Genomic DNA, 26,441 nt, shown 5'->3' with positions numbered 1-26,441 from the left:
GTTCACATGTTGCAGGTCATGGATGAAGCTCACACATGTTCACATGTTGCAGGTCATGGATGAAGCTCACACATGTTCACATGTTGCAGGTCATGGCTGAAGCTCACACATGTTCACATGTTGCAGGTCATGGATGAAGCAGACTCTGGCTCTGCTCAGGTCTGAGTCTCAGGTTGTCTCAGGATCAGACCTGGATCAGATCATCAGGAAACACTCGGAGAGCAGAGTCCAGATCGAGCGTCAGACGAGAAAGAGCGACGCTGTGAGAGAGGAAGGAACAAGGCTGCTGCGGGAAGAAGACTTCATGTGCACCGAGGTAAAGTACTACTACTACTACTTCTACTACTACTACTACTACTACTACTACTACTACTACTACTTCTACTTCTACTACTACTACTACTACTACTACTACTACTACTACTACTTCTAAAAGTCTGCGGTGTGTTTCCCTCATGTTTCAGGTGGCGTCTCGTGTGGAGGAGCTGCAGCTGCTTCAGGAGCAGCTTCTCGCTCTTTGGGACGAGCTCAGAGTGTTTTATGAAGAAGAGCGTGAGATGTTTGTTCTGAGGCAAGAGCTGGACCAGGCCGAGCGCTGGATCTGCAGCCACGAGAGAACGCTGACCTCACAGGACTACGGGGTAAGACCAGGACGACAGGGTAAGACCAGGACGACGGGGTAAGATCAGGACGACGGGGTAAGACGAGGACTACGGGGTAAGACCAGGACTACGGGGTAAGAGCAGGACTACAGGGCAAGACCAGGACTACGGGGTAAGACCAGGACGACGGGGTAAGACCAGGACTACGGGGTAAGAGCAGGACTACAGGGCAAGACCAGGACTACGGGGTAAGACCAGGACAACGGGGTAAGACCAGGACGACGGGGTAAGACCAGGACTACGAGGTAAGAGCAGGACTACGAGGTAAGACCAGGACTACAGGGCAAGACCAGGACGAAGGGGTAAGACGAGGACTACAGGGCAAGACCAGGACGAAGGGGTAAGACGAGGACTACGGGGTAAGATCAGGACGACGGGGTAAGACCAGGACGACGGGGTAAGATCAGGACGATGGGGTAAGACGAGGACTACGAGGTAAGAGCAGGACTACGAGGTAAGACCAGGACTACAGGGCAAGACCAGGACGAAGGGGTAAGACGAGGACTACAGGGCAAGACCAGGACGAAGGGGTAAGACGAGGACTACGGGGTAAGATCAGGACGACGGGGTAAGACCAGGACGACGGGGTAAGATCAGGACGACGGGGTAAGACGAGGACTACGGGGTAAGACCAGGACAACGGGGTAAGACCAGGACTACAGGGCAAGACCAGGACGAAGGGGTAAGACGAGGACTACGGGGTAAGACCAGGACTACGGGGTAAGACCAGGACTACGAGGTAAGACCAGGACACAGCCCCTTAAAGCTTGGATTCTGTTTGAGGCGTGTGCTTGGCGTGTGCTTGGCGTGTTCTTGGCGTCTGCTTTGCGTATTCTTGGCATATTTTTGGCATGTTCTTGGCGTGAGCTTGGCGTGTGCTTGGCGTGTTCTTGGCGTGTGCTTGGCATGTTCTTGGCGTATGCTTGGCGTCTTCGTGGCGTGTTCTTGGCATGTTCTTTGGGGGTTCTTTGCGTGTTCTTAGCGTGTTCTTGGCGTTGCTTGGGTTGTGCTTGAGGTGTGCTTGGCGTGTGCTTGGCGTATTCTTGGCATGTTCTTGGGGTGTGCTTGGGGTGTGCTTGGCGTGTTCTTGGCGTGTGCTTGACGTGTGCTTGGGGTGTGCTTGGCGTGTTCTTGGTGTGTGCTTGGAGTGTTCTTGGCGTGTGCTTGACGTGTGCTTGGGGTGTGCTTGGCGTGTTCTTGGGTGTGCTTGGCGTGTTCTTGGCGTGTGCTTGGCGTGTTCTTGGCGTGTGCTTGACGTATGCTTGGGGTGTGCTTGGCGTGTTCTTGGCGTGTTCTTGGGGTGTGCTTGGGGTGTGCTTGGCATGTTCTTGGCGTGTGCTTGGCATGTTCTTGGCGTGTGCTTGACGTGTGCCTGGGGTGTTCTTGGCGTGTTCTTGGCGTGTTCTTGGGGTGTGCTTGGGTTGTGCTTGGCGTGTTCTTGGCGTGTGCTTGGCGTGTTCTTGGCGTGTGCTTGACGTATGCTTGGGGTGTTCTTGGCGTGTTCTTGGCGTGTTCTTGGGGTGTGCTTGGGGTGTGCTTGGCGTGTTCTTGGCGTGTGCTTGGTATGTTCTTGGCGTGTGCTTGACGTGTGCTTGGCGTGTTCTTGGCGTGTGCTTGGCGTGTTCTTGGCGTGTGCTTGACGTGTGCTTGGGGTGTGCTTGGCGTGTTCTTGGGGTGTGCTTGGGGTGTGCTTGGCGTGTTCTTGGCGTGTGCTTGGAGTGTTCTTGGCATGTGCTTGGCGTGTGCTTGACGTGTGCTTGGAGTGTTCTTGGCATGTGCTTGGCGTGTGCTTGACGTGTGCTTGGGGTGTGCTTGGCGTGTTCTTGGGGTGTGCTTGGGGTGTGCTTGGCGTGTTCTTGGCGTGTGCTTGGAGTGTTCTTGGCATGTGCTTGGCGTGTGCTTGACGTGTGCTTGGCGTGTGCTTGGCGTGTCATCAGTGGTTTTGCTCTGCAGGACTCTGTGTCTGACGTTCTGGAGCTTCTGAAGCGGCAGGAGGATCTGGAGGCCATGATCCAGACTCAGAACGATCGCTTCAGCGTTCTGCAGGAGAAAAGGACTCAGGTTCGAACTCTTCCATCGTCGCATCACGTCACGAGCGTGGAGCGATAAGACGTGCGTTTTGTGGAGAAGCAAACGATCGTTCTTTCTTTTCGCAGCGAGAGAAGCGACTGCAGCGTCTGGAGAGCGAGGACGTCCTGGACAGAAGGGCCCCGGTCAGAGTCTCGTCCCTGAAGCGGAAACCTTCAGACCCCAAACTCAGACCTGGATCCTCCTTCAGAGCCATGCGGACCCCGGCTCTGTCCGAGCGCCGCGGCCGAGAAGAAGACGCGGACCACGCCCCAATGGCAAAATCCTCCAATCGCTTGTCCCAAAAGGATCTCCAGAACGGCCCACAACCCTCGCCGGATTCTCGAAGCGGACGAAGAGCTCGGCCGTCTTACAGCGACCTCCAGAAGGCTCCTCCGTCCGACCACAGCGACGAGAACGAGAGCGCAGCGAAACCGCTCAAGAACACTGCGCCAAAACATCCAGAATCTTCCACGATTATGGAAGAAACATCTCAAAAGCTTCCATCAAAACCCCAGCAGGAAACCGAGACGCCATCGCCAAAACATCCAGAATCTCACCCAAGATTTAGACCCAGATCCAGTGAGGCAACCGCCAAACCCAACGAGAACACTCCGCCCAAACATCTGCCATTGCCCACCGTTTTGGAGGGAACATCTCAAGCGTTGACATCAAAACCTCAGGAGGAAACGGAGACGTCGCCAATGAAACATCTCGAATCTCAGACCGTTTCGTCCTCGCAGGAATCTCGCCCGAGCTTCAGGTCAAGATCGGAGAGAAATGTCAGGAACACGGCTTCGTCTGAGGAGGAGGAAACATCGCAAAGCTCAAGGTCAAAACCAGAAGAAGACGCTCTGACGTCATCACCAAAACGTCCAGAATCTCGTTCCAGATTCAGACGGAGATCCGGCGATGGAAATGTGAGGAACAGCAAAGACGAAGAAGATGAAACGCCGACGACAAAACCACGCGTCGGTCGAGTTACGAGCTCCAGATCTGAAGAAGTCGCAATGGCCGAAACTGAAGCGAGACCTGCTCCTGCACCTCGCCTCAGATCTGCAGCTCCTCGCGGCCTCACGGAGCAGAACGTGGAGTCTCAGCCAATCACAGAGAAGGATTCTGAAGCCCCGCCCACTTTACCGGAAGTGATGAGGAGAATAGAACGTCCACCGCCAGAAGAAACAGAGGTGAGCGTTAAGAGAAGGGACAACGCAAACACAACGGCCGTCACTGAAGCCAAGTTAAAGCAGAGTTAAAATGTCAGACTTTTAAGGACTTAAACGAGTCAAACCTTTCTCTGTTTCTTTCCCTCTGGAGTTTTAACAATGGTCTTTGTGTTTGTCTGTTTGTTTGTCTGTCTGTTTGTTTGTTTGTTTGTTTGTTTGTCTGAGACGCAGAGGAACCGCACAGTTAAGACTTTACAGCTGAGCAGGAGGAGGAGTGATGCTGATGATGAGGTTTGGACTCAGAGAGAGACGTTGGACTAAATGGATTTATTCCTCTTGTACTTTTGTCTTTAAAGTACTTTTGTCTCTGAAGTACTTTTGTCTCTGAAGTACTTTTGTCTCTGAAGTACTTTTGTCTCTGTAGCAGAGCTTTGGGCAGAACGTCCGGATGAAGGGAACTCTGGAGATCAAAGTCAGGCACGGAGGAAGTAAGGTGAGACCTTGTGGAGCACGTTCAGGGTCTGAGGGTCTCCTTCAGTCACAGGGCCTAGCTTTGTGCCAAAACAACCTGCCAGTTAGTGCCTAACTCTAACTCTGTCTCTAACTCTAACTCTAACTCTAACTCTATCTCTAACTCTATCTCTAACTCTATCACTAACTCTAACTCTAACTCTAACTCTAACTCTAACTCTATCTCTAACTCTATCTCTAACTCTATCTCTAACTCTATCACTAACTCTAACTCTAACTCTAACTCTAACTCTATCTCTAACTCTATCTCTAACTCTATCTCTAACTCTATCTCTAACTCTATCACTAACTCTAACTCTAACTCTAACTCTAACTCTATCTCTAACTCTATCTCTAACTCTGTCACTAACTCTAACTCTAACTCTATCACTAACTCTAACTCTAACTCTAACTCTAACTCTATCACTATCTCTAACTCTATCTCTAACTCTATCACTAACTCTAACTCTAACTCTAACTCTAACTCTATCTCTAACTCTATCTCTAACTCTATCTCTAACTCTGTCACTAACTCTAACTCTAACTCTATCACTAACTCTAACTCTAACTCTAACTCTATCACTAACTCTAACTCTAACTCTAACTCTGTCACTAACTCTAACTCTAACTCTAACTCTATCACTAACTCTAACTCTAACTCTAACTCTATCTCTAACTCTAACTCTATCTCTAACTCTATATCTAACTCTAACTCTAACTCTGTCACTAACTCTAACTCTAACTCTAACTCTATCACTAACTCTAACTCTAACTCTATCTCTAACTCTAACTCTAACTCTGTCACTAACTCTAACTCTGTCACTATCTCTAACTCTATCTCTAACTCTATCTCTAACTCTAACTCTATCTCTAACTCTAACTCTAACTCTGTCACTAACTCTAACTCTGTCTCTAACTCTAACTCTATCTCTAACTCTATCTCTAACTCTATCACTAACTCTAACTCTAACTCTAACTCTAACTCTGTCACTAACTCTAACTCTAACTCTATCTCTAACTCTATCTCTAACTCTAACTCTAACTCTGTCACTAACTCTAACTCTAACTCTAACTCTGTCTCTAACTCTATCACTAACTCTAACTCTAACTCTAACTCTAACTCTATCACTAACTCTAACTCTAACTCTGTCTCTAACTCTAACTCTAACTCTAACTCTAACTCTATCTCTAACTCTATCTCTAACTCTAACTCTAACTCTGTCACTAACTCTAACTCTAACTCTAACTCTAACTCTATCACTAACTCTAACTCTAACTCTAACTCTAACTCTGTCACTAACTCTAACTCTAACTCTATCTCTAACTCTATCTCTAACTCTAACTCTAACTCTGTCACTAACTCTAACTCTAACTCTATCTCTAACTCTAACTCTAACTCTAACTCTGTCTCTAACTCTATCACTAACTCTAACTCTAACTCTAACTCTAACTCTATCACTAACTCTAACTCTAACTCTGTCTCTAACTCTAACTCTAACTCTAACTCTAACTCTATCTCTAACTCTATCTCTAACTCTAACTCTAACTCTGTCACTAACTCTAACTCTAACTCTAACTCTAACTCTATCTCTAACTCTATCTCTAACTCTAACTCTAACTCTAACTCTATCTCTAACTCTATCTCTAACTCTAACTCTAACTCTATCACTAACTCTAACTCTAACTCTAACTCTATCACTAACTCTAACTCTAACTCTAACTCTAACTCTAACTCTATCACTAACTCTAACTCTAACTCTAACACTAACTCTAACTCTAACACTAACTCTAACTCTAACTCTAACACTAACACTAACTCTAACTCTAACTCTAACACTAACTCTAACTCTAACTCTAACTCTAACTCTAACTCTATCACTAACTCTAACTCTAACTCTAACTCTAACACTAACTCTAACTCTAACTCTAACTCTAACTCTAACTCTAACACTAACTCTAACTCTAACTCTAACTCTAACTCTAACTCTAACTCTATCACTAACTCTAACTCTAACACTAACTCTAACTCTAACACTAACTCTAACTCTAACTCTATCACTAACACTAACTCTAACTCTAACTCTAACTCTATCACTAACTCTAACTCTAACACTAACTCTAACACTAACTCTAACTCTAACTCTATCACTAACTCTAACTCTAACTCTAACTCTAACTCTAACTCTGTCACTAACTCTAACTCTGTCTCTAACTCTAACTCTATCTCTAACTCTATCTCTAACTCTATCACTAACTCTTACTCTAACTCTATCTCTAACTCTATCTCTAACTCTAACTCTAACTCTGTCACTAACTCTAACTCTAACTCTATCTCTAACTCTAACTCTAACTCTAACTCTAACTCTGTCTCTAACTCTATCACTAACTCTAACTCTAACTCTAACTCTAACTCTAACTCTAACTCTATCACTAACTCTAACTCTAACTCTAACTCTGTCTCTAACTCTAACTCTAACTCTATCTCTAACTCTATCTCTAACTCTAACTCTAACTCTGTCACTAACTCTAACTCTAACTCTAACTCTATCTCTAACTCTATCTCTAACTCTAACTCTAACTCTAACTCTAACTCTATCTCTAACTCTATCTCTAACTCTAACTCTAACTCTATCACTAACTCTAACTCTAACTCTAACTCTAACTCTATCACTAACTCTAACTCTAACTCTAACTCTGTCTCTAACTCTAACTCTATCACTAACTCTAACTCTAACTCTAACTCTAACTCTGTCACTAACTCTAACTCTAACTCTATCACTAACTCTAACTCTAACTCTAACTCTAACTCTAACTCTATCACTAACTCTAACTCTAACTCTAACTCTAACTCTAACTCTAACTCTATCACTAACTCTAACTCTAACTCTAACACTAACTCTAACTCTAACTCTATCACTAACTCTAACTCTAACTCTAACTCTATCACTAACTCTAACTCTAACTCTAACTCTAACTCTAACTCTATCACTAACTCTAACTCTAACTCTAACTCTAACTCTAACTCTAACACTAACTCTAACTCTAACTCTAACTCTAACTCTAACACTAACTCTAACTCTAACTCTAACTCTAACTCTATCACTAACTCTAACTCTAACACTAACTCTAACTCTAACACTAACTCTAACTCTAACACTAACTCTAACACTAACTCTAACTCTAACTCTATCACTAACTCTAACTCTAACTCTAACTCTAACACTAACTCTAACTCTAACACTAACACTAACTCTAACTCTAACTCTATCACTAACTCTAACTCTAACTCTAACACAAACTCTAACTCTAACACTAACTCTAACTCTATCACTAACTCTAACTCTAACTCTAACACTAACACTAACTAACTCTAACTCTAACTCTATCACTAACTCTAACTCTAACACTAACTCTAACTCTAACTCTAACTCTAACTCTATCACTAACTCTAACTCTAACTCTAACTCTAACACTAACTCTAACTCTAACTCTAACTCTAACTCTAACACTAACTCTAACTCTAACTCTAACTCTAACTCTATCACTAACTCTAACTCTAACTCTAACTCTAACTCTAACACTAACACTAACTCTAACTCTAACTCTAACTCTATCACTAACTCTAACTCTAACTCTAACACTAACTCTAACTCTAACACTAACTCTAACTCTAACACTAACTCTAACTCTAACTCTAACTCTAACTCTAACACTAACACTAACTCTAACTCTAACTCTAACTCTAACACTAACTCTAACTCTAACTCTAACACTAACTCTAACTCTAACTCTAACTCTAACTCTAACTCTAACACTAACTCTAACTCTAACTCTAACTCTAACTCTATCACTAACTCTAACTCTAACACTAACTCTAACTCTAACACTAACTCTAACTCTATCACTAACACTAACTCTAACTCTAACTCTATCACTAACTCTAACTCTAACACTAACTCTAACACTAACTCTAACTCTAACTCTATCACTAACTCTAACTCTAACTCTAACTCTAACACTAACTCTAACTCTAACACTAACACTAACTCTAACTCTAACTCTAACTCTATCACTAACTCTAACTCTAACTCTAACACAAACTCTAACTCTAACACTAACTCTAACTCTATCACTAACTCTAACTCTAACACTAACTCTAACTCTAACTCTAACTCTAACTCTAACTCTATCACTAACTCTAACTCTAACTCTAACTCTAACTCTAACTCTAACACTAACTCTAACTCTAACTCTAACTCTAACTCTAACTCTATCACTAACTCTAACTCTAACTCTAACACTAACTCTAACACTAACTCTAACTCTATCACTAACACTAACTCTAACTCTATCACTAACTCTAACTCTAACTCTAACACTAACTCTAACACTAACTCTAACTCTAACTCTAACTCTATCACTAACTCTAACTCTAACACTAACTCTAACTCTAACACTAACTCTAACTCTAACTCTAACTCTATCACTAACTCTAACTCTAACTCTAACACTAACTCTAACTCTAACACTAACTCTAACTCTAACACTAACTCTAACTCTAACTCTAACTCTAACTCTAACACTAACTCTAACTCTAACTCTAACTCTAACTCTAACTCTAACTCTATCACTAACACTAACACTAACTCTAACTCTAACACTAACTCTAACTCTAACTCTATCACTAACTCTAACTCTAACACTAACTCTAACTCTAACTCTAACACTAACTCTAACTCTAACTCTAACACTAACTCTAACTCTAACACTAACACTAACTCTAACTCTAACTCTAACTCTAACACTAACTCTAACTCTAACTCTATCACTAACTCTAACTCTAACTCTATCACTAACACTAACTCTAACTCTAACTCTAACTCTATCACTAACTCTAACTCTAACACTAACTCTAACACTAACTCTAACTCTAACTCTAACTCTATCACTAACTCTAACTCTAACTCTAACACTAACTCTAACTCTAACACTAACACTAACTCTAACTCTAACTCTATCACTAACTCTAACTCTAACTCTAACACAAACTCTAACTCTAACACTAACTCTAACTCTATCACTAACTCTAACTCTAACTCTAACTCTAACACTAACACTAACTCTAACTCTAACTCTAACTCTATCACTAACTCTAACTCTAACTCTAACACTAACTCTAACTCTAACTCTAACTCTAACTCTAACTCTATCACTAACTCTAACTCTAACTCTAACTCTAACTCTATCACTAACTCTATCACTAACTCTAACTCTAACTCTAACTCTAACACTAACTCTAACTCTAACTCTAACTCTAACTCTAACTCTATCACTAACTCTAACTCTAACTCTAACACTAACTCTAACTCTAACACTAACTCTAACTCTAACTCTAACTCTAACTCTATCACTAACACTAACTCTAACTCTAACTCTATTTCTAACTCTAACTCTAACTCTAACTCTATCACTAACTCTAACTCTAACACTAACTCTAACACTAACTCTAACTCTATCACTAACTCTAACTCTAACTCTAACACTAACTCTAACTCTAACACTAACACTAACTCTAACTCTAACTCTATCACTAACTCTAACTCTAACTCTAACACTAACTCTAACTCTAACACTAACTCTAACACTAACTCTAACTCTAACTCTAACACTAACACTAACTCTAACTCTAACTCTAACACTAACTCTAACTCTAACTCTAACTCTAACTCTAACACTAACTCTAACTCTAACTCTATCACTAACTCTAACTCTAACTCTAACTCTAACACTAACTCTAACTCTAACACTAACTCTAACTCTAACACTAACTCTAACTCTAACTCTAACACTAACTCTAACTCTAACTCTAACTCTAACTCTAACTCTAACACTAACTCTAACTCTAACTCTAACTCTAACACTAACTCTAACACTAACTCTAACTCTAACTCTAACACTAACTCTAACTCTAACTCTAACACTAACACTAACTCTAACTCTAACTCTAACACTAACTCTAACTCTAACACTAACTCTAACTCTAACACTAACTCTAACTCTAACTCTAACACTAACTCTAACTCTAACTCTAACTCTAACTCTAACTCTAACACTAACTCTAACTCTAACTCTAACACTAACTCTAACTCTAACTCTAACACTAACACTAACTCTAACTCTAACTCTAACACTAACTCTAACTCTAACTCTATCACTAACTCTAACTCTAACTCTATCACTAACACTAACTCTAACTCTAACACTAACACTAACTCTAACTCTAACTCTAACTCTAACTCTAACTCTAACTCTATCACTAACTCTAACTCTAACTCTAACTCTAACTCTAACTCTAACTCTAACTCTAACACTAACTCTAACTCTAACTCTAACTCTAACACTAACTCTAACTCTAACTCTAACACTAACTCTAACTCTAACTCTAACTCTAACTCTAACTCTATCACTAACTCTAACTCTATCACTAACTCTAACTCTAACTCTAACTCTAACTCTATCACTAACTCTAACTCTAACTCTAACTCTAACTCTAACTCTAACTCTAACACTAACTCTAACTCTATCACTAACTCTAACTCTAACTCTAACTCTAACTCTATCACTAACTCTAACTCTAACTCTAACTCTAACTCTAACTCTATCACTAACTCTAATTCTAACTCTAACTCTATCACTAACTCTAACTCTAACTCTAACTCTAACTCTAACTCTAACTCTATCTCTAACTCTAACTCTAACTCTAACTCTAACTCTGTCTCTAACTCTATCACTAACTCTAACTCTAACTCTAACTCTATCACTAACTCTAACTCTAACTCTAACTCTAACTCTGTCTCTAACTCTAACTCTAACTCTAACTCTAACTCTATCTCTATCTCTAACTCTATCTCTAACTCTAACTCTGTCACTAACTCTAACTCTAACTCTATCTCTATCTCTAACTCTAACTCTAACTCTAACTCTAACTCTATCTCTAACTCTATCTCTAACTCTAACTCTAACTCTATCACTAACTCTAACTCTAACTCTAACTCTAACTCTAACTCTATCACTAACTCTAACTCTAACTCTAACTCTAACTCTGTCTCTAACTCTAACTCTATCACTAACTCTAACTCTAACTCTAACTCTGTCACTAACTCTAACTCTAACTCTATCACTAACTCTAACTCTAACTCTAACACTAACACTAACTCTAACTCTAACTCTAACACTAACTCTAACTCTAACTCTATCACTAACTCTAACTCTAACTCTATCACTAACACTAACTCTAACTCTAACTCTAACTCTAACACTAACACTAACTCTAACTCTAACTCTAACTCTAACTCTAACTCTATCACTAACTCTAACTCTAACTCTAACTCTAACTCTAACACTAACTCTAACTCTAACTCTAACTCTAACTCTAACACTAACTCTAACTCTAACTCTAACTCTAACTCTAACTCTAACTCTAACTCTAACTCTAACTCTAACTCTAACTCTAACTCTAACTCTATCACTAACTCTAACTCTATCACTAACTCTAACTCTAACTCTAACTCTAACTCTATCACTAACTCTAACTCTAACTCTAACTCTAACTCTAACTCTATCACTAACTCTAACTCTATCACTAACTCTATCACTAACTCTAACTCTAACTCTAACTCTAACTCTATCACTAACTCTAACTCTAACTCTAACTCTAACTCTAACTCTATCACTAACTCTAACTCTAACTCTAACTCTAACTCTAACACTAACTCTAACTCTAACTCTAACTCTAACTCTAACTCTAACTCTAACTCTATCACTAACTCTAACTCTAACTCTAACTCTAACTCTAACTCTAACTCTATCACTAACTCTAATTCTAACTCTAACTCTATCACTAACTCTAACTCTAACTCTAATTCTAACTCTAACTCTAACTCTAACTCTAACTCTAACTCTATCTCTAACTCTAACTCTAACTCTAACTCTAACTCTGTCTCTAACTCTATCACTAACTCTAACTCTAACTCTAACTCTAACTCTAACTCTATCACTAACTCTAACTCTAACTCTAACTCTGTCTCTAACTCTAACTCTAACTCTATCTCTAACTCTATCTCTAACTCTAACTCTGTCACTAACTCTAACTCTAACTCTATCTCTATCTCTAACTCTAACTCTAACTCTAACTCTAACTCTAACTCTAACTCTATCTCTAACTCTAACTCTAACTCTATCACTAACTCTAACTCTAACTCTAACTCTAACTCTAACTCTATCACTAACTCTAACTCTAACTCTAACTCTGTCTCTAACTCTAACTCTATCACTAACTCTAACTCTAACTCTAACTCTAACTCTGTCACTAACTCTAACTCTAACTCTATCACTAACTCTAACTCTAACTCTGTCACTAACTCTAACTCTAACTCTATCACTAACTCTAACTCTAACTCTAACTCTAACTCTATCACTAACTCTAACTCTAACTCTAACTCTAACTCTATCACTAACACTAACTCTAACTCTAACTCTAACTCTAACTCTAACTCTAACACTAACTCTAACTCTAACTCTAACTCTAACTCTAACTCTATCACTAACTCTAACTCTAACTCTAACTCTAACTCTAACTCTATCACTAACTCTAACTCTATCACTAACTCTAACTCTAACTCTAACACTAACTCTAACTCTAACATTAACTCTAACTCTAACTCTATCACTAACACTAACTCTAACTCTAACTCTAACTCTAACTCTATCACTAACTCTAACTCTAACACTAACTCTAACACTAACTCTAACTCTAACTCTAACTCTAACTCTAACTCTGTCACTAACTCTAACTCTAACTCTATCTCTAACTCTAACTCTAACTCTAACTCTAACTCTATCTCTAACTCTATCTCTAACTCTAACTCTAACTCTATCACTAACTCTAACTCTAACTCTAACTCTATCACTAACTCTAACTCTAACTCTAACTCTGTCACTAACTCTAACTCTAACTCTATCACTAACTCTAACTCTAACTCTGTCACTAACTCTAACTCTAACTCTATCACTAACTCTAACTCTAACTCTAACTCTAACTCTAACTCTAACTCTAACTCTAACTCTATCACTAACTCTAACTCTAACTCTAACTCTAACTCTAACTCTAACTATATCACTAACACTAACTCTAACTCTAACTCTAACTCTAACTCTAACACTAACTCTAACTCTAACTCTAACTCTAACTCTAACTCTATCACTAACTCTAACTCTAACTCTAACTCTAACTCTAACTCTATCACTAACTCTAACTCTATCACTAACTCTAACTCTAACTCTAACTCTGTCACTAACTCTAACTCTAACTCTATCACTAACTCTAACTCTAACTCTGTCACTAACTCTAACTCTAACTCTATCACTAACTCTAACTCTAACTCTAACTCTAACTCTAACTCTATCACTAACTCTAACTCTAACTCTAACTCTAACTCTAACTCTAACTATATCACTAACACTAACTCTAACTCTAACTCTAACTCTAACTCTAACACTAACTCTAACTCTAACTCTAACTCTAACTCTAACTCTATCACTAACTCTAACTCTAACTCTAACTCTAACTCTAACTCTAACTCTATCACTAACTCTAACTCTATCACTAACTCTAACTCTAACTCTAACACTAACTCTAACTCTAACATTAACTCTAACTCTAACTCTATCACTAACACTAACTCTAACTCTAACTCTAACTCTATCACTAACTCTAACTCTAACACTAACTCTAACACTAACTCTAACTCTAACTCTAACTCTATCACTAACTCTAACTCTAACTCTAACACTAACTCTAACTCTAACACTAACTCTAACTCTATCACTAACTCTAACTCTAACTCTAACACTAACTCTAACTCTAACACTAACTCTAACTCTATCACTAACTCTAACTCTAACTCTAACACTAACACTAACTCTAACTCTAACTCTATCACTAACTCTAACTCTAACTCTAACACTAACTCTAACTCTAACTCTATCACTAACTCTAACTCTAACTCTAACTCTAACTCTAACACTAACTCTAACTCTAACTCTAACACTAACTCTAACTCTAACTCTAACTCTATCACTAACTCTAACTCTAACTCTAACTCTAACTCTAACACTAACTCTAACTCTAACACTAACACTAACTCTAACTCTAACTCTATCACTAACACTAACTCTAACTCTAACTCTAACTCTAACTCTAACTCTAACACTAACTCTAACTCTAACTCTAACTCTAACTCTATCACTAACTCTAACTCTAACTCTAACTCTAACTCTAACACTAACTCTAACTCTAACTCTAACTCTACCTCTAACTCTAACTCTAACTCTAACTCTATCACTAACTCTAACTCTAACTCTAACTCTAACTCTAACACTAACTCTAACTCTAACTCTATCACTAACACTAACTCTAACTCTAACTCTAACTCTAACTCTATCACTAACTCTAACTCTAACACTAACTCTAACACTAACTCTAACTCTAACTCTAACTCTATCACTAACTCTAACTCTAACTCTAACACTAACTCTAACTCTAACTCTAACTCTATCACTAACTCTAACTCTAACTCTAACACTAACACTAACTCTAACTCTAACACTAACTCTAACTCTAACACTAACTCTAACTCTAACACTAACTCTAACTCTAACTCTAACACTAACACTAACTCTAACTCTAACTCTAACACTAACTCTAACACTAACTCTAACTCTAACTCTAACACTAACTCTAACTCTAACTCTATCACTAACTCTAACTCTAACTCTAACACTAACTCTAACTCTAACTCTAACACTAACTCTAACTCTAACACTAACTCTAACTCTAACTCTAACACTAACACTAACTCTAACTCTAACTCTAACACTAACTCTAACTCTAACTCTAACTCTAACTCTAACTCTAACACTAACTCTAACTCTAACTCTAACTCTAACTCTAACTCTAACTCTAACTCTAACTCTAACTCTAACACTAACTCTAACTCTAACTCTAACACTAACTCTAACTCTAACTCTAACACTAACACTAACACTAACTCTAACTCTAACTCTAACTCTAACTCTAACTCTAACTCTATCACTAACTCTAACTCTAACTCTATCACTAACACTAACTCTAACTCTAACTCTAACTCTAACACTAACACTAACTCTAACTCTAACTCTAACTCTAACTCTAACACTAACTCTAACTCTAACTCTAACTCTAACTCTAACACTAACACTAACTCTAACTCTAACTCTAACACTAACTCTAACTCTAACTCTAACTCTAACTCTAACTCTATCACTAACTCTAACTCTATCACTAACACTAACTCTAACTCTAACTCTAACTCTAACTCTATCACTAACTCTAACTCTAACTCTAACTCTAACTCTATCACTAACTCTAACTCTAACTCTAACTCTATCACTAACTCTAACTCTAACTCTAACTCTATCACTAACTCTATCACTAACTCTAACTCTATCACTAACTCTAACTCTATCACTAACTCTAACTCTAACTCTAACTCTAACTCTAACTCTAACACTAACTCTAACTCTAACTCTAACTCTAACTCTAACTCTATCACTAACTCTAACTCTAACTCTAACTCTAACTCTAACACTAACTCTAACTCTAACTCTAACTCTAACTCTATCACTAACTCTAACTCTAACTCTAACTCTAACACTAACTCTAACTCTAACTCTAACTCTAACTCTATCACTAACTCTAACTCTAACTCTAACTCTAACTCTAACACTAACTCTAACTCTAACTCTAACTCTAACTCTAACTCTAACACTAACTCTAACTCTAACTCTAACTCTAACTCTAACTCTAACACTAACTCTAACTCTAACTCTAACTCTAACTCTATCACTAACTCTAACACTAACTCTAACTCTAACTCTAACTCTAACTCTAACTCTAACACTAACTCTAACTCTAACTCTAACTCTAACTCTAACACTAACTCTAACACTAACTCTAACTCTAACTCTAACTCTAACTCTAACTCTAACTCTATCACTAACTCTAACTCTATCACTAACACTAACTCTAACTCTAACTCTAACTCTATCACTAACTCTAACTCTATCACTAACTCTATCACTAACTCTAACTCTAACTCTAACTCTAACTCTATCACTAACTCTAACTCTAACTCTAACTCTATCACTAACTCTAACTCTAACTCTAACTCTAACTCTAACACTAACTCTAACTCTAACTCTAACTCTAACTCTAACTCTATCACTAACTCTAACTCTAACTCTAACTCTAACTCTAACTCTAACTCTAACTCTAACTCTAACACTAACTCTAACTCTAACTCTAACTCTAACTCTATCACTAACTCTAACTCTAACTCTAACTCTAACTCTAACTCTAACTCTAACTCTAACACTAACTCTAACTCTAACTCTAACTCTAACTCTAACTCTAACTCTAACACTAACTCTAACTCTAACTCTAACTCTAACTCTAACTCTAACTCTAACTCTAACTCTAACACTAACTCTAACTCTAACACTAACTCTAACTCTAACTCTAACTCTAACTCTAACTCTAACTCTAACTCTAACTCTAACTCTAACTCTAACTCTAACTCGCTCCACAGCTGGATCTCTGGGAGTCGGTGTTTGCTGTTCTCGACTCTGAGGCTCTGAGACTTTTCCACGACTCAGACGCCGCTCGAGTAACTACGACCTTCACTCTGAGTATTTGTCCTTCAGGAAGTAGAAAGTAGTGTGTGATACCGTTGTGTACTTCCACAGGGGACCTGTAGGTGGCCCCCCATCAGCCTCAGAGGAGCCGTGTGCAGAGAGAACGTCTACTATCGCAGGAAAGACCACACCTTCAAACTCGTGTAAGTCTTTCTAGTATATACAGTATATATATATATATAGATATATATATATATATATATATATCATATACACATATATATATATCATTTACTGAAGGCTAAACACGTGTTTCTTCTCGGTTCTTCTCGTGCTCAGTCTGGACGATGGGACTCACTATCTTTTTGCTGCTCAAACTAAAGATCTGCAGGAGCTGTGGATCAGGAAACTGCAAAACCAGGACTCGGACTCTTCTGAGGACTCAAACGACTCAGGGTGAGAACCAGAACCTGGCCAGGTCACATGACTAAACCTGGAGAACATTTAAGTCTTCTAATTCTGCTCTTTCAGGAGAGCTTCTTCAGTGAATGTCAGTCTGGAGAAACTCACCGACGCCACAGAGGAAACATCTCTCCAGAAACACCACCTGAGAGAAGAGGAGAGTCCAGAGAGCACGTCCAGTCCTCCTCCCAAACCTCCTCACACGTACTACAGTCTGCACCGCTACACGGCAGGTACGAGCGCCAGGACCAGGACCAGGTCTGGACCAGGTCTGGACCAGGTCTGGACCAGGACCAGGACCAGGTCTGGACCAGGTAAGGACCAGGTCTGGACCAGGTCTGGACCAGGACCAGGACCAGGTCTAAACCAGGTCTAAACCAGGACCAGGACCAGGTCTGGACCAGGTCTGGACCAGGTCTGGACCAGGTCTGGACCAGGACCAGGACCAGGTCTAAACCAGGTCTAAACCAGGACCAGGACCAGGTCTGGACCAGGACTAGACCAGGACTAAACCAGGACTAAACCAGGACTAAACTAGGTCTAAACCAGGTCTAAACCAGATCTAAACCAGGTCTAAACCAGGTCTAAACCAGGACTAAACCAGGTCTAAACCAGGCCTAAACCAGGCCTAAACCAGGTCTAAACCAGGTCTAAACCAGGTCTAAACCAGGTCTAAACCAGGACTAAACCAGGACTAAACCAGGACTAAACCAGGTCTAAACCAGGCCTAAACCAGGCCTAAACCAGGTCTAAACCAGGCCTAAACCAGGTCTAAACCAGGCCTAAACCAGGTCTAAACCAGATCTAAACCAGGCCTAAACCAGGTCTAAACCAGGCCTAAACCAGGCCTAAACCAGGACTAAACCAGGTCTAAACCAGATCTAAACCAGGCCTAAACCAGGTCTAAACCAGGTCTAAACCAGGTCTAAACCAGGTCTAAACCAGGACTAAACCAGGACTAAACCAGGACTAAACCAGATCTAAACCAGGCCTAAACCAGGTCTAAACCAGGCCTAAACCAGGTCTAAACCAGGCCTAAACCAGGTCTAAACCAGGCCTAAACCAGGTCTAAACCAGATCTAAACCAGGCCTAAACCAGGTCTAAACCAGGCCTAAACCAGGCCTAAACCAGGACTAAACCAGGTCTAAACCAGATCTAAACCAGGCCTAAACCAGGTCTAAACCAGGTCTAAACCAGGTCTAAACCAGGTCTAAACCAGGACTAAACCAGGACTAAACCAGATCTAAACCAGGCCTAAACCAGGTCTAAACCAGGCCTAAACCAGGTCTAAACCAGGCCTAAACCAGGTCTAAACCAGGCCTAAACCAGGACTAAACCAGGTCTAAACCAGGTCTAAACCAGGCCTAAACCAGGACTAAACCAGGCCTAAACCAGGTCTAAACCAAACTAGGACTCTGTTTGTTCCCAGGAGTCTCGGCTCCAGACCCAGAAGAACCCATAGGCCCTCAGACTGTGGCTCCTGCAGCACCTGAAGAGTCCACCAGGGAGCGCCCTCGCATCAGTGTCCTGCGCAGACTCTTCAGGAAGTGAGACCAGAACCTAGACTAAACCAGGTCTAAACCAGGACTAAACCAGGTCTAAACCAGGACTAAACCAGGTCTAAACCAGGCCTAAACCAGGTCTAAACCAGATCTAAACCAGGTCTAAACCAGGCCTAAACCAGGACTAAACCAGGTCTAAACCAGGCCTAAACCAGGTCTAAACCAGATCTAAACCAGGCCTAAACCAGGTCTAAACCAGGCCTAAACCAGGTCTAAACCAGATCTAAACCAGGACTAAACCAGGTCTAAACCAGGACTAAACCAGGTCTAAACCAGGCCTAAACCAGGCCTAAACCAGGTCTAAACCAGGTCTAAACCAGGACTAAACCAGGACTAAACCAGATCTAAACCAGGCCTAAACCAGGTCTAAACCAGGCCTAAACCAGGACTAAACCAGGCCTAAACCAGGTCTAAACCAGATCTAAACCAGGTCTAAACCAGGACTAAACCAGGCCTAAACCAGGTCTAAACCAGGTCTAAACCAGGTCTAAACCAGGTCTAAACCAGGTCTAAACCAGGACTAAACCAGGTCTAAACCAGGTCTAAACCAGGACTAAACCAGGTCTAAACCAGGCCTAAACCAGGCCTAAACCAGGCCTAAACCAGGACTAAACCAGGACTAAACCAGGCCTAAACCAGGCCTAAACCAGGCCTAAACCAGGTCTAAACCAGGACTAAACCAGGTCTAAACCAGGTCTAAACCAGGTCTAAACCAGGCCTAAACCAGGCCTAAACCAGGTCTAAACCAGGCCTAAACCAGGTCTAAACCAGGACTAAACCAGGTCTAAACCAGGACTTAACCAGGACTAAACCAGGACTAAACCAGGTCTAAACCAGGGCTAAACCAGGACTAAACCAGGACTAAACCAGGACTAAACCAGGTCTAAACCAGGACTAAACCAGGTCTAAACCAGGACTAAACCAGGTCTAAACCAGGACTAAACCAGGTCTAAACCAGGCCTAAACCAGGCCTAAACCAGGTCTAAACCAGGTCTAAACCAGGCCTAAACCAGGTCTAAACCAGATCTAAACCAGGCCTAAACCAGGTCTAAACCAGGCCTAAACCAGGACTAAACCAGGTCTAAACCAGGCCTAAACCAGGTCTAAACCAGATCTAAACCAGGCCTAAACCAGGTCTAAACCAGGCCTAAACCAGGTCTAAACCAGATCTAAACCAGGACTAAACCAGGTCTAAACCAGGACTAAACCAGGTCTAAACCAGGCCTAAACCAGGACTAAACCAGGACTAAACCAGATCTAAACCAGGCCTAAACCAGGTCTAAACCAGGCCTAAACCAGGACTAAACCAGGCCTAAACCAGGTCTAAACCAGATCTAAACCAGGTCTAAACCAGGACTAAACCAGGCCTAAACCAGGTCTAAACCAGGTCTAAACCAGGTCTAAACCAGGTCTAAACCAGGTCTAAACCAGGACTAAACCAGGTCTAAACCAGGTCTAAACCAGGACTAAACCAGGTCTAAACCAGGCCTAAACCAGGCCTAAACCAGGCCTAAACCAGGCCTAAACCAGGCCTAAACCAGGCCTAAACCAGGACTAAACCAGGACTAAACCAGGACTAAACCAGGCCTAAACCAGGCCTAAACCAGGCCTAAACCAGGTCTAAACCAGGACTAAACCAGGTCTAAACCAGGTCTAAACCAGGTCTAAACCAGGCCTAAACCAGGCCTAAACCAGGTCTAAACCAGGCCTAAACCAGGTCTAAACCAGGACTAAACCAGGTCTAAACCAGGACTTAACCAGGACTAAACCAGGACTAAACCAGGTCTAAACCAGGGCTAAACCAGGACTAAACCAGGACTAAACCAGGACTAAACCAGGTCTAAACCAGGACTAAACCAGGTCTAAACCAGGACTAAACCAGCTCTAAACCAGGACTAAACCAGGTCTAAACCAGGACTAAACCAGGACTAAACCAGACCTAAACCAGGTCTAAACCAGGTCTAAACCAGGACTAAACCAGGTCTAAACCAGGACTAAACCAGCTCTAAACCGGGACTAAACCGGGCCTAAACCATGACTAAACCATGACTAAACCATGACTAAACCATGACTAAACCATGTCCAAACCAGGACTAAACCAGGACTAAACGAGGTCTAAACCAGGACTAAACCAGGACTAAACCGGGCCTAAACCATGACTAAACCATGACTAAACCAAGGACTAAACCAGGTCTAAACCAGGTCTAAACCAGGACTAAACCAGGACTAAACCAGGTCTAAACCAGGTCTAAACCAGGAATAAACCAGGACTAAACCAGGTCTAAACCAGGACTAAACCAGGTCTAAACCAGGACTAAACCAGGACTAAACCAGGACTAAACCAGGTCTAAACCAGGACTAAACCAGGACTAAACCGGGCCTAAACCATGACTAAACCATGAATAAACCAGGACTAAACCAGGTCTAAACCAGGTCTAAACCAGGGGTAAACCAGGACTAAACCAGGTCTAAACCAGGCCTAAACCAGGACTAAACCAGGTCCAAACCAGGTCTAAACCAGGCCTAAACCAGGTCCAAACCAGGACTAAACCAGCTCTAAACCAGGACTAAACCAGGACTAAACCAGGTCTAAACCAGGTCCAAACCAGGGGTAAACCAGGACTAATCCAGGTCAAAACCAGGACTAAACCAGGTCTAAACCAGGGGTAAACCAGGTCTAAACCAGGACTAAACCAGGACTAAACCGGGCCTAAACCATGACTAAACCATGAATAAACCAGGACTAAACCAGGTCTAAACCAGGTCTAAACCAGGACTAAACCAGGTCCAAACCAGGTCTAAACCAGGCCTAAACCAGGTCCAAACCAGGACTAAACCAGGCCTAAACCAGGCCTAAACCAGGACTAAACCAGGTCCAAACCAGGTCTAAACCAGGCCTAAACCAGGTCCAAACCAGGACTAAACCAGGCCTAAACCAGGCCTAAACCAGGTCTAAACCAGGACTAAACCAGGTCTAAACCAGGTCTAAACCAGGTCTAAACCAGGACTAAACCAGGACTAAACCAGGACTAAACCAGCTCTAAACCAGGACTAAACCAGGACTAAACCAGGTCTAAACCAGGTCCAAACCAGGGGTAAACCAGGACTAATCCAGGTCAAAACCAGGACTAAACCAGGTCTAAACCAGGTCTAAACCAGGACTAAACCAGGATTAAACCAGGTCTAAACCAGGTCTAAACCTGGTCTAAACCAGGGGTAAACCAGGACTAAACCAGGACTAAACCAGCTCTAAACCAGCTCTAAACCAGGACTAAACCAGCTCTAAACCAGGACTAAACCAGGACTAAACCAGGTCTAAACCAGGTCTAAACCAGGTCTAAACCAGGACTAAACCAGGACTAAAGCAGGTCCAAACCAGGACTAAACCAGGACTAAACCAGGTCTAAACCAGGTTTAAACCAGGACTAAACCAGGTCTAAACCAGGACTAAACCAGGTCTAAACCAGGACTAAACCAGCTCTAAACCAGGACTAAACCAGGTCTAAACCAGGACTAAACCAGGACTAAACCAGGCCTAAACCAGGTCTAAACCAGGTCTAAACCAGGACTAAACCAGCTCTAAACCAGGACTAAACCGGGACTAAACCGGGCCTAAACCATGACTAAACCATGACTAAACCAAGGACTAAACCATGTCCAAACCAGGACTAAACTAGGACTAAACGAGGTCTAAACCAGGACTAAACCAGGACTAAACCGGGCCTAAACCATGACTAAACCAGGTCTAAACCAGGTCTAAACCAGGTCTAAACCAGGACTAAACCAGGACTAAACCAGGTCTAAACCAGGTCTAAACCAGGAATAAACCAGGTCTAAACCAGGACTAAACCAGGTCCAAACCAGGACTAAACCAGGTCTAAACCAGGACTAAACCAGGTCCAAACCAGGACTAAACCAGGTCTAAACCAGGACTAAACCAGGACTAAACCAGGACTAAACCAGGTCTAAACCAGGACTAAACCAGGACTAAACCGGGCCTAAACCAGGTCTAAACCAGGACTAAACCATGACTAAACCAGGACTAAACCAGGTCTAAACCAGGTCTAAACCAGGGGTAAACCAGGTCTAAACCAGGTCTAAACCAGGCCTAAACCAGGACTAAACCAGGTCCAAACCAGGTCTAAACCAGGCCTAAACCAGGTCCAAACCAGGACTAAACCAGGCCTAAACCAGGTCTAAACCAGGACTAAACCAGGCCTAAACTAGGCCTAAACCAGGACTAAACCAGGTCTAAACCAGGACTAAACCAGGTCTAAACCAGGTCTAAACCAGGTCTAAACCAGGGGTAAACCAGGACTAAACCAGGTCTAAACCAGGACTAAACCAGCTCTAAACCAGGACTAAACCAGGACTAAACCAGGTCTAAACCAGGTCCAAACCAGGGGTAAACCAGGACTAATCCAGGTCAAAACCAGGTCTAAACCAGGTCTAAACCAGGACTAAACCAGGACTAAACCAGGTCTAAACCAGGTCTAAACCTGGTCTAAACCAGGGGTAAACCAGGACTAAACCAGGTCTTAACCAGGTCTAAACCAGGGGTAAACCAGGACTAAACCAGGACTAAACCAGCTCTAAACCAGCTCTAAACCAGGTCTAAACCAGGACTAAACCAGGACTAAACCAGGACTAAACAAGGTCTAAACCAGGACTAAAGCAGGTCTAAACCAGGTCTAAACCAGGACTAAACCAGGACTAAACAAGGTCTAAACCAGGTCTAAACCAGGACTAAACCAGGTCTAAACCAGGTCTAAACCAGGACTAAACCAGGTCTAAACCAGGGGTAAACCAGGACTAAACCAGGTCTAAACCAGGTCTAAACCAGGACTAAACCAGGTCTAAACCAGGTCTAAACCAGGACTAAACCAGGTCTAAACCAGGGGTAAACCAGGACTAAACCAGGTCTAAACCAGGGGTAAACCAGGACTAAACCAGGACTAAACCAGGACTATCCCGTGTGCTTCCATGCTCAGTCACATGGTGGCGCTGTGGTAAAGTGGTAAACTCTGTGTAAAACGACTAAAACAAGTTTATTTAAATGAAGTTAAACATTCTGACTCTTTAAACATTAATTCAACAAAATTAAACTGTTATTATTTCTCAAACAATCATTTCTGAGACAGCGGTTGCTAGGAAACAAGTGTGTGATGTCATCAGTCACAACCAGGAAGCAAATGATCAAGTATAATTGTCATAAATGATTTAAATGTAGTAAAAAAGTGTCAGAAAATGAAACGTCAGACTTTGAATTAATAATGAAAGAATGAATTCAGTTTTTTGATCTGTTTGTTTTGGAGACAAATTGTTATAAACATGTTATAAACATTTAAATACAAACTCCTGTCTTTTCTGAACATTTCAGTTTAGATTTTCTTTGAAGAAATATGAATAATATGAATAATATGGAGAATATGAATGAGTCTGAGCTGTTAAAACACATTTTAAAGAGATTATGGCATTTTTCTGTATAAAATATAAACGTGTTTCCGGTGCAGTTCCTGTGTTGTCCAGGCGGTGTCGCTGCTGCTCCATAAATGTGACGTGTCAAAATGTCAAATGAATGTGTTAAAAACACGATTCAACATTTATTTACGATTTACTGAAACAACATCGTCTTTATTTCTCTCAAACTCGTCACTTTTGCAGAAGTTTGAGATTCGTTAAATCCAAATTCCAGAAGGAAAAAAGTGACAAAAGTGAATGTGACAAAAACACTTTAGATGTGGTTTATTCTGTATAAATCTGAATAAAGTTCATTCTCATCTTCATCGTTCATAAAAAGCTCTTTTCAGTCGGACCGTTGACCAGTGGCCAGAGGGCCACATTTGGCCCCCGGGCCATAGTTTCCACACTCTGAAGATTGAAGTAAAAACACCTGAAGCTTCTAAAATTGTCACAAATTTTGTGTCAATCATGATCACGAGTCTGAAGTTACTTTAACTTTTACATTTGAAGTAGAACGTGTACTTTCTACTGCACTCCACGTTTACAAAGTACTGAGGAGTACAAAGTACTTTCCATTTGGTTTGAAGTATTTTTGGGTGTGAGAGAAAATATACTCACAAAATACTTACTTGCTCCTGAATAAAAAACTGAATACTTCTCTCACCACATCACACCCAACAGCACCCAACAGCACCCAACAGCACCCAACATCACCCAACATCACCCAACATCACCCAACAGCACCCAACAGCACCCAACATCACCCAACATCACCCAACATCACCCAACAGCACCCAACAGCACCCAACAGCACCCAACATCACCCAACATCACCCAACAGCACCCAACATCACCCAACATCACCCAACAGCACCCAACATCACCCAACAGCACCCAACAGCACCCAACAGCACCCAACATCACCCAACATCACCCAACATCACCCAACATCACCCAACAGCACCCAACATCACCCAACAGCACCCAACAGCACCCAACAGCACCCAACATCACCCAACATCACCCAACATCACCCAACAGCACCCAACAGCACCCAACATCACCCAACAGCACCCAACATCACCCAACAGCACCCAACATCACCCAACATCACCCAACAGCACCCAACATCACCCAACAGCACCCAACATCACCCAACAGCACCCAACAGCACCCAACAGCACCCAACAGCACCCAACAGCACCCAACAGCACCCAACAGCACCCAACAGCACCCAACATCACCCAACATCACCCAACAGCACCCAACAGCACCCAACATCACCCAACAGCACCCAACAGCACCCAACATCACCCAACAGCACCCAACAGCACCCAACATCACCCAACAGCACCCAACAGCACCCAACATCACCCAACAGCACCCAACAGCACCCAACATCACCCAACAGCACCCAACAGCACCCAACAGCACCCAACATCACCCAACAGCACCCAACAGCACCCAACATCACCCAACAGCACCCAACAGCACCCAACATCACCCAACAGCACCCAACAGCACCCAACAGCACCCAACAGCACCCAACAGCACCCAACAGCACCCAACAGCACCCAACAGCACCCAACATCACCCAACAGCACCCAACAGCACCCAACAGCACCCAACATCACCCAACAGCACCCAACAGCACCCAACAGCACCCAACAGCACCCAACATCACCCAACAGCACCCAACAGCACCCAACAGCACCCAACAGCACCCAACATCACCCAACAGCACCCAACAGCACCCAACATCACCCAACAGCACCCAACATCACCCAACAGCACCCAACAGCACCCAACATCACCC

At 41.7% G+C, this 26,441-nt stretch overlaps 1 protein-coding gene across 1 annotated transcript in view; it reads left to right on the top strand.

Moving 5' to 3' along the window:
• The window catches only part of sptbn5 (spectrin, beta, non-erythrocytic 5), a 154,430-nt gene extending 135,163 nt beyond the window's left edge, over positions 1-19,267 (top strand). The window contains 10 exon segments of the mRNA XM_072436122.1: positions 127-316; positions 465-641; positions 2,616-2,723; positions 2,819-3,916; positions 4,320-4,388; positions 17,092-17,164; positions 17,241-17,340; positions 17,477-17,593; positions 17,669-17,832; positions 19,030-19,267. Coding sequence (XP_072292223.1) covers positions 127-316; positions 465-641; positions 2,616-2,723; positions 2,819-3,916; positions 4,320-4,388; positions 17,092-17,164; positions 17,241-17,340; positions 17,477-17,593; positions 17,669-17,832; positions 19,030-19,151 — 2,218 coding nt within the window. The 3' untranslated portion in view covers positions 19,152-19,267.
• The last annotated feature ends 7,174 nt before the right edge of the window (positions 19,268-26,441 follow it).

The sequence above is a fragment of the Eucyclogobius newberryi genome, unplaced genomic scaffold (assembly GCF_026437365.1).
Source record: "Eucyclogobius newberryi isolate DKJ021-1_F unplaced genomic scaffold, fEucNew1.0.hap1 SCAF_70, whole genome shotgun sequence".
NCBI lineage: Eukaryota > Metazoa > Chordata > Actinopteri > Gobiiformes > Gobiidae > Eucyclogobius > Eucyclogobius newberryi.
The sequence above is the reverse complement of the archived record's forward strand: the minus strand, read 5'-3'. Positions and strand labels throughout refer to the sequence as shown.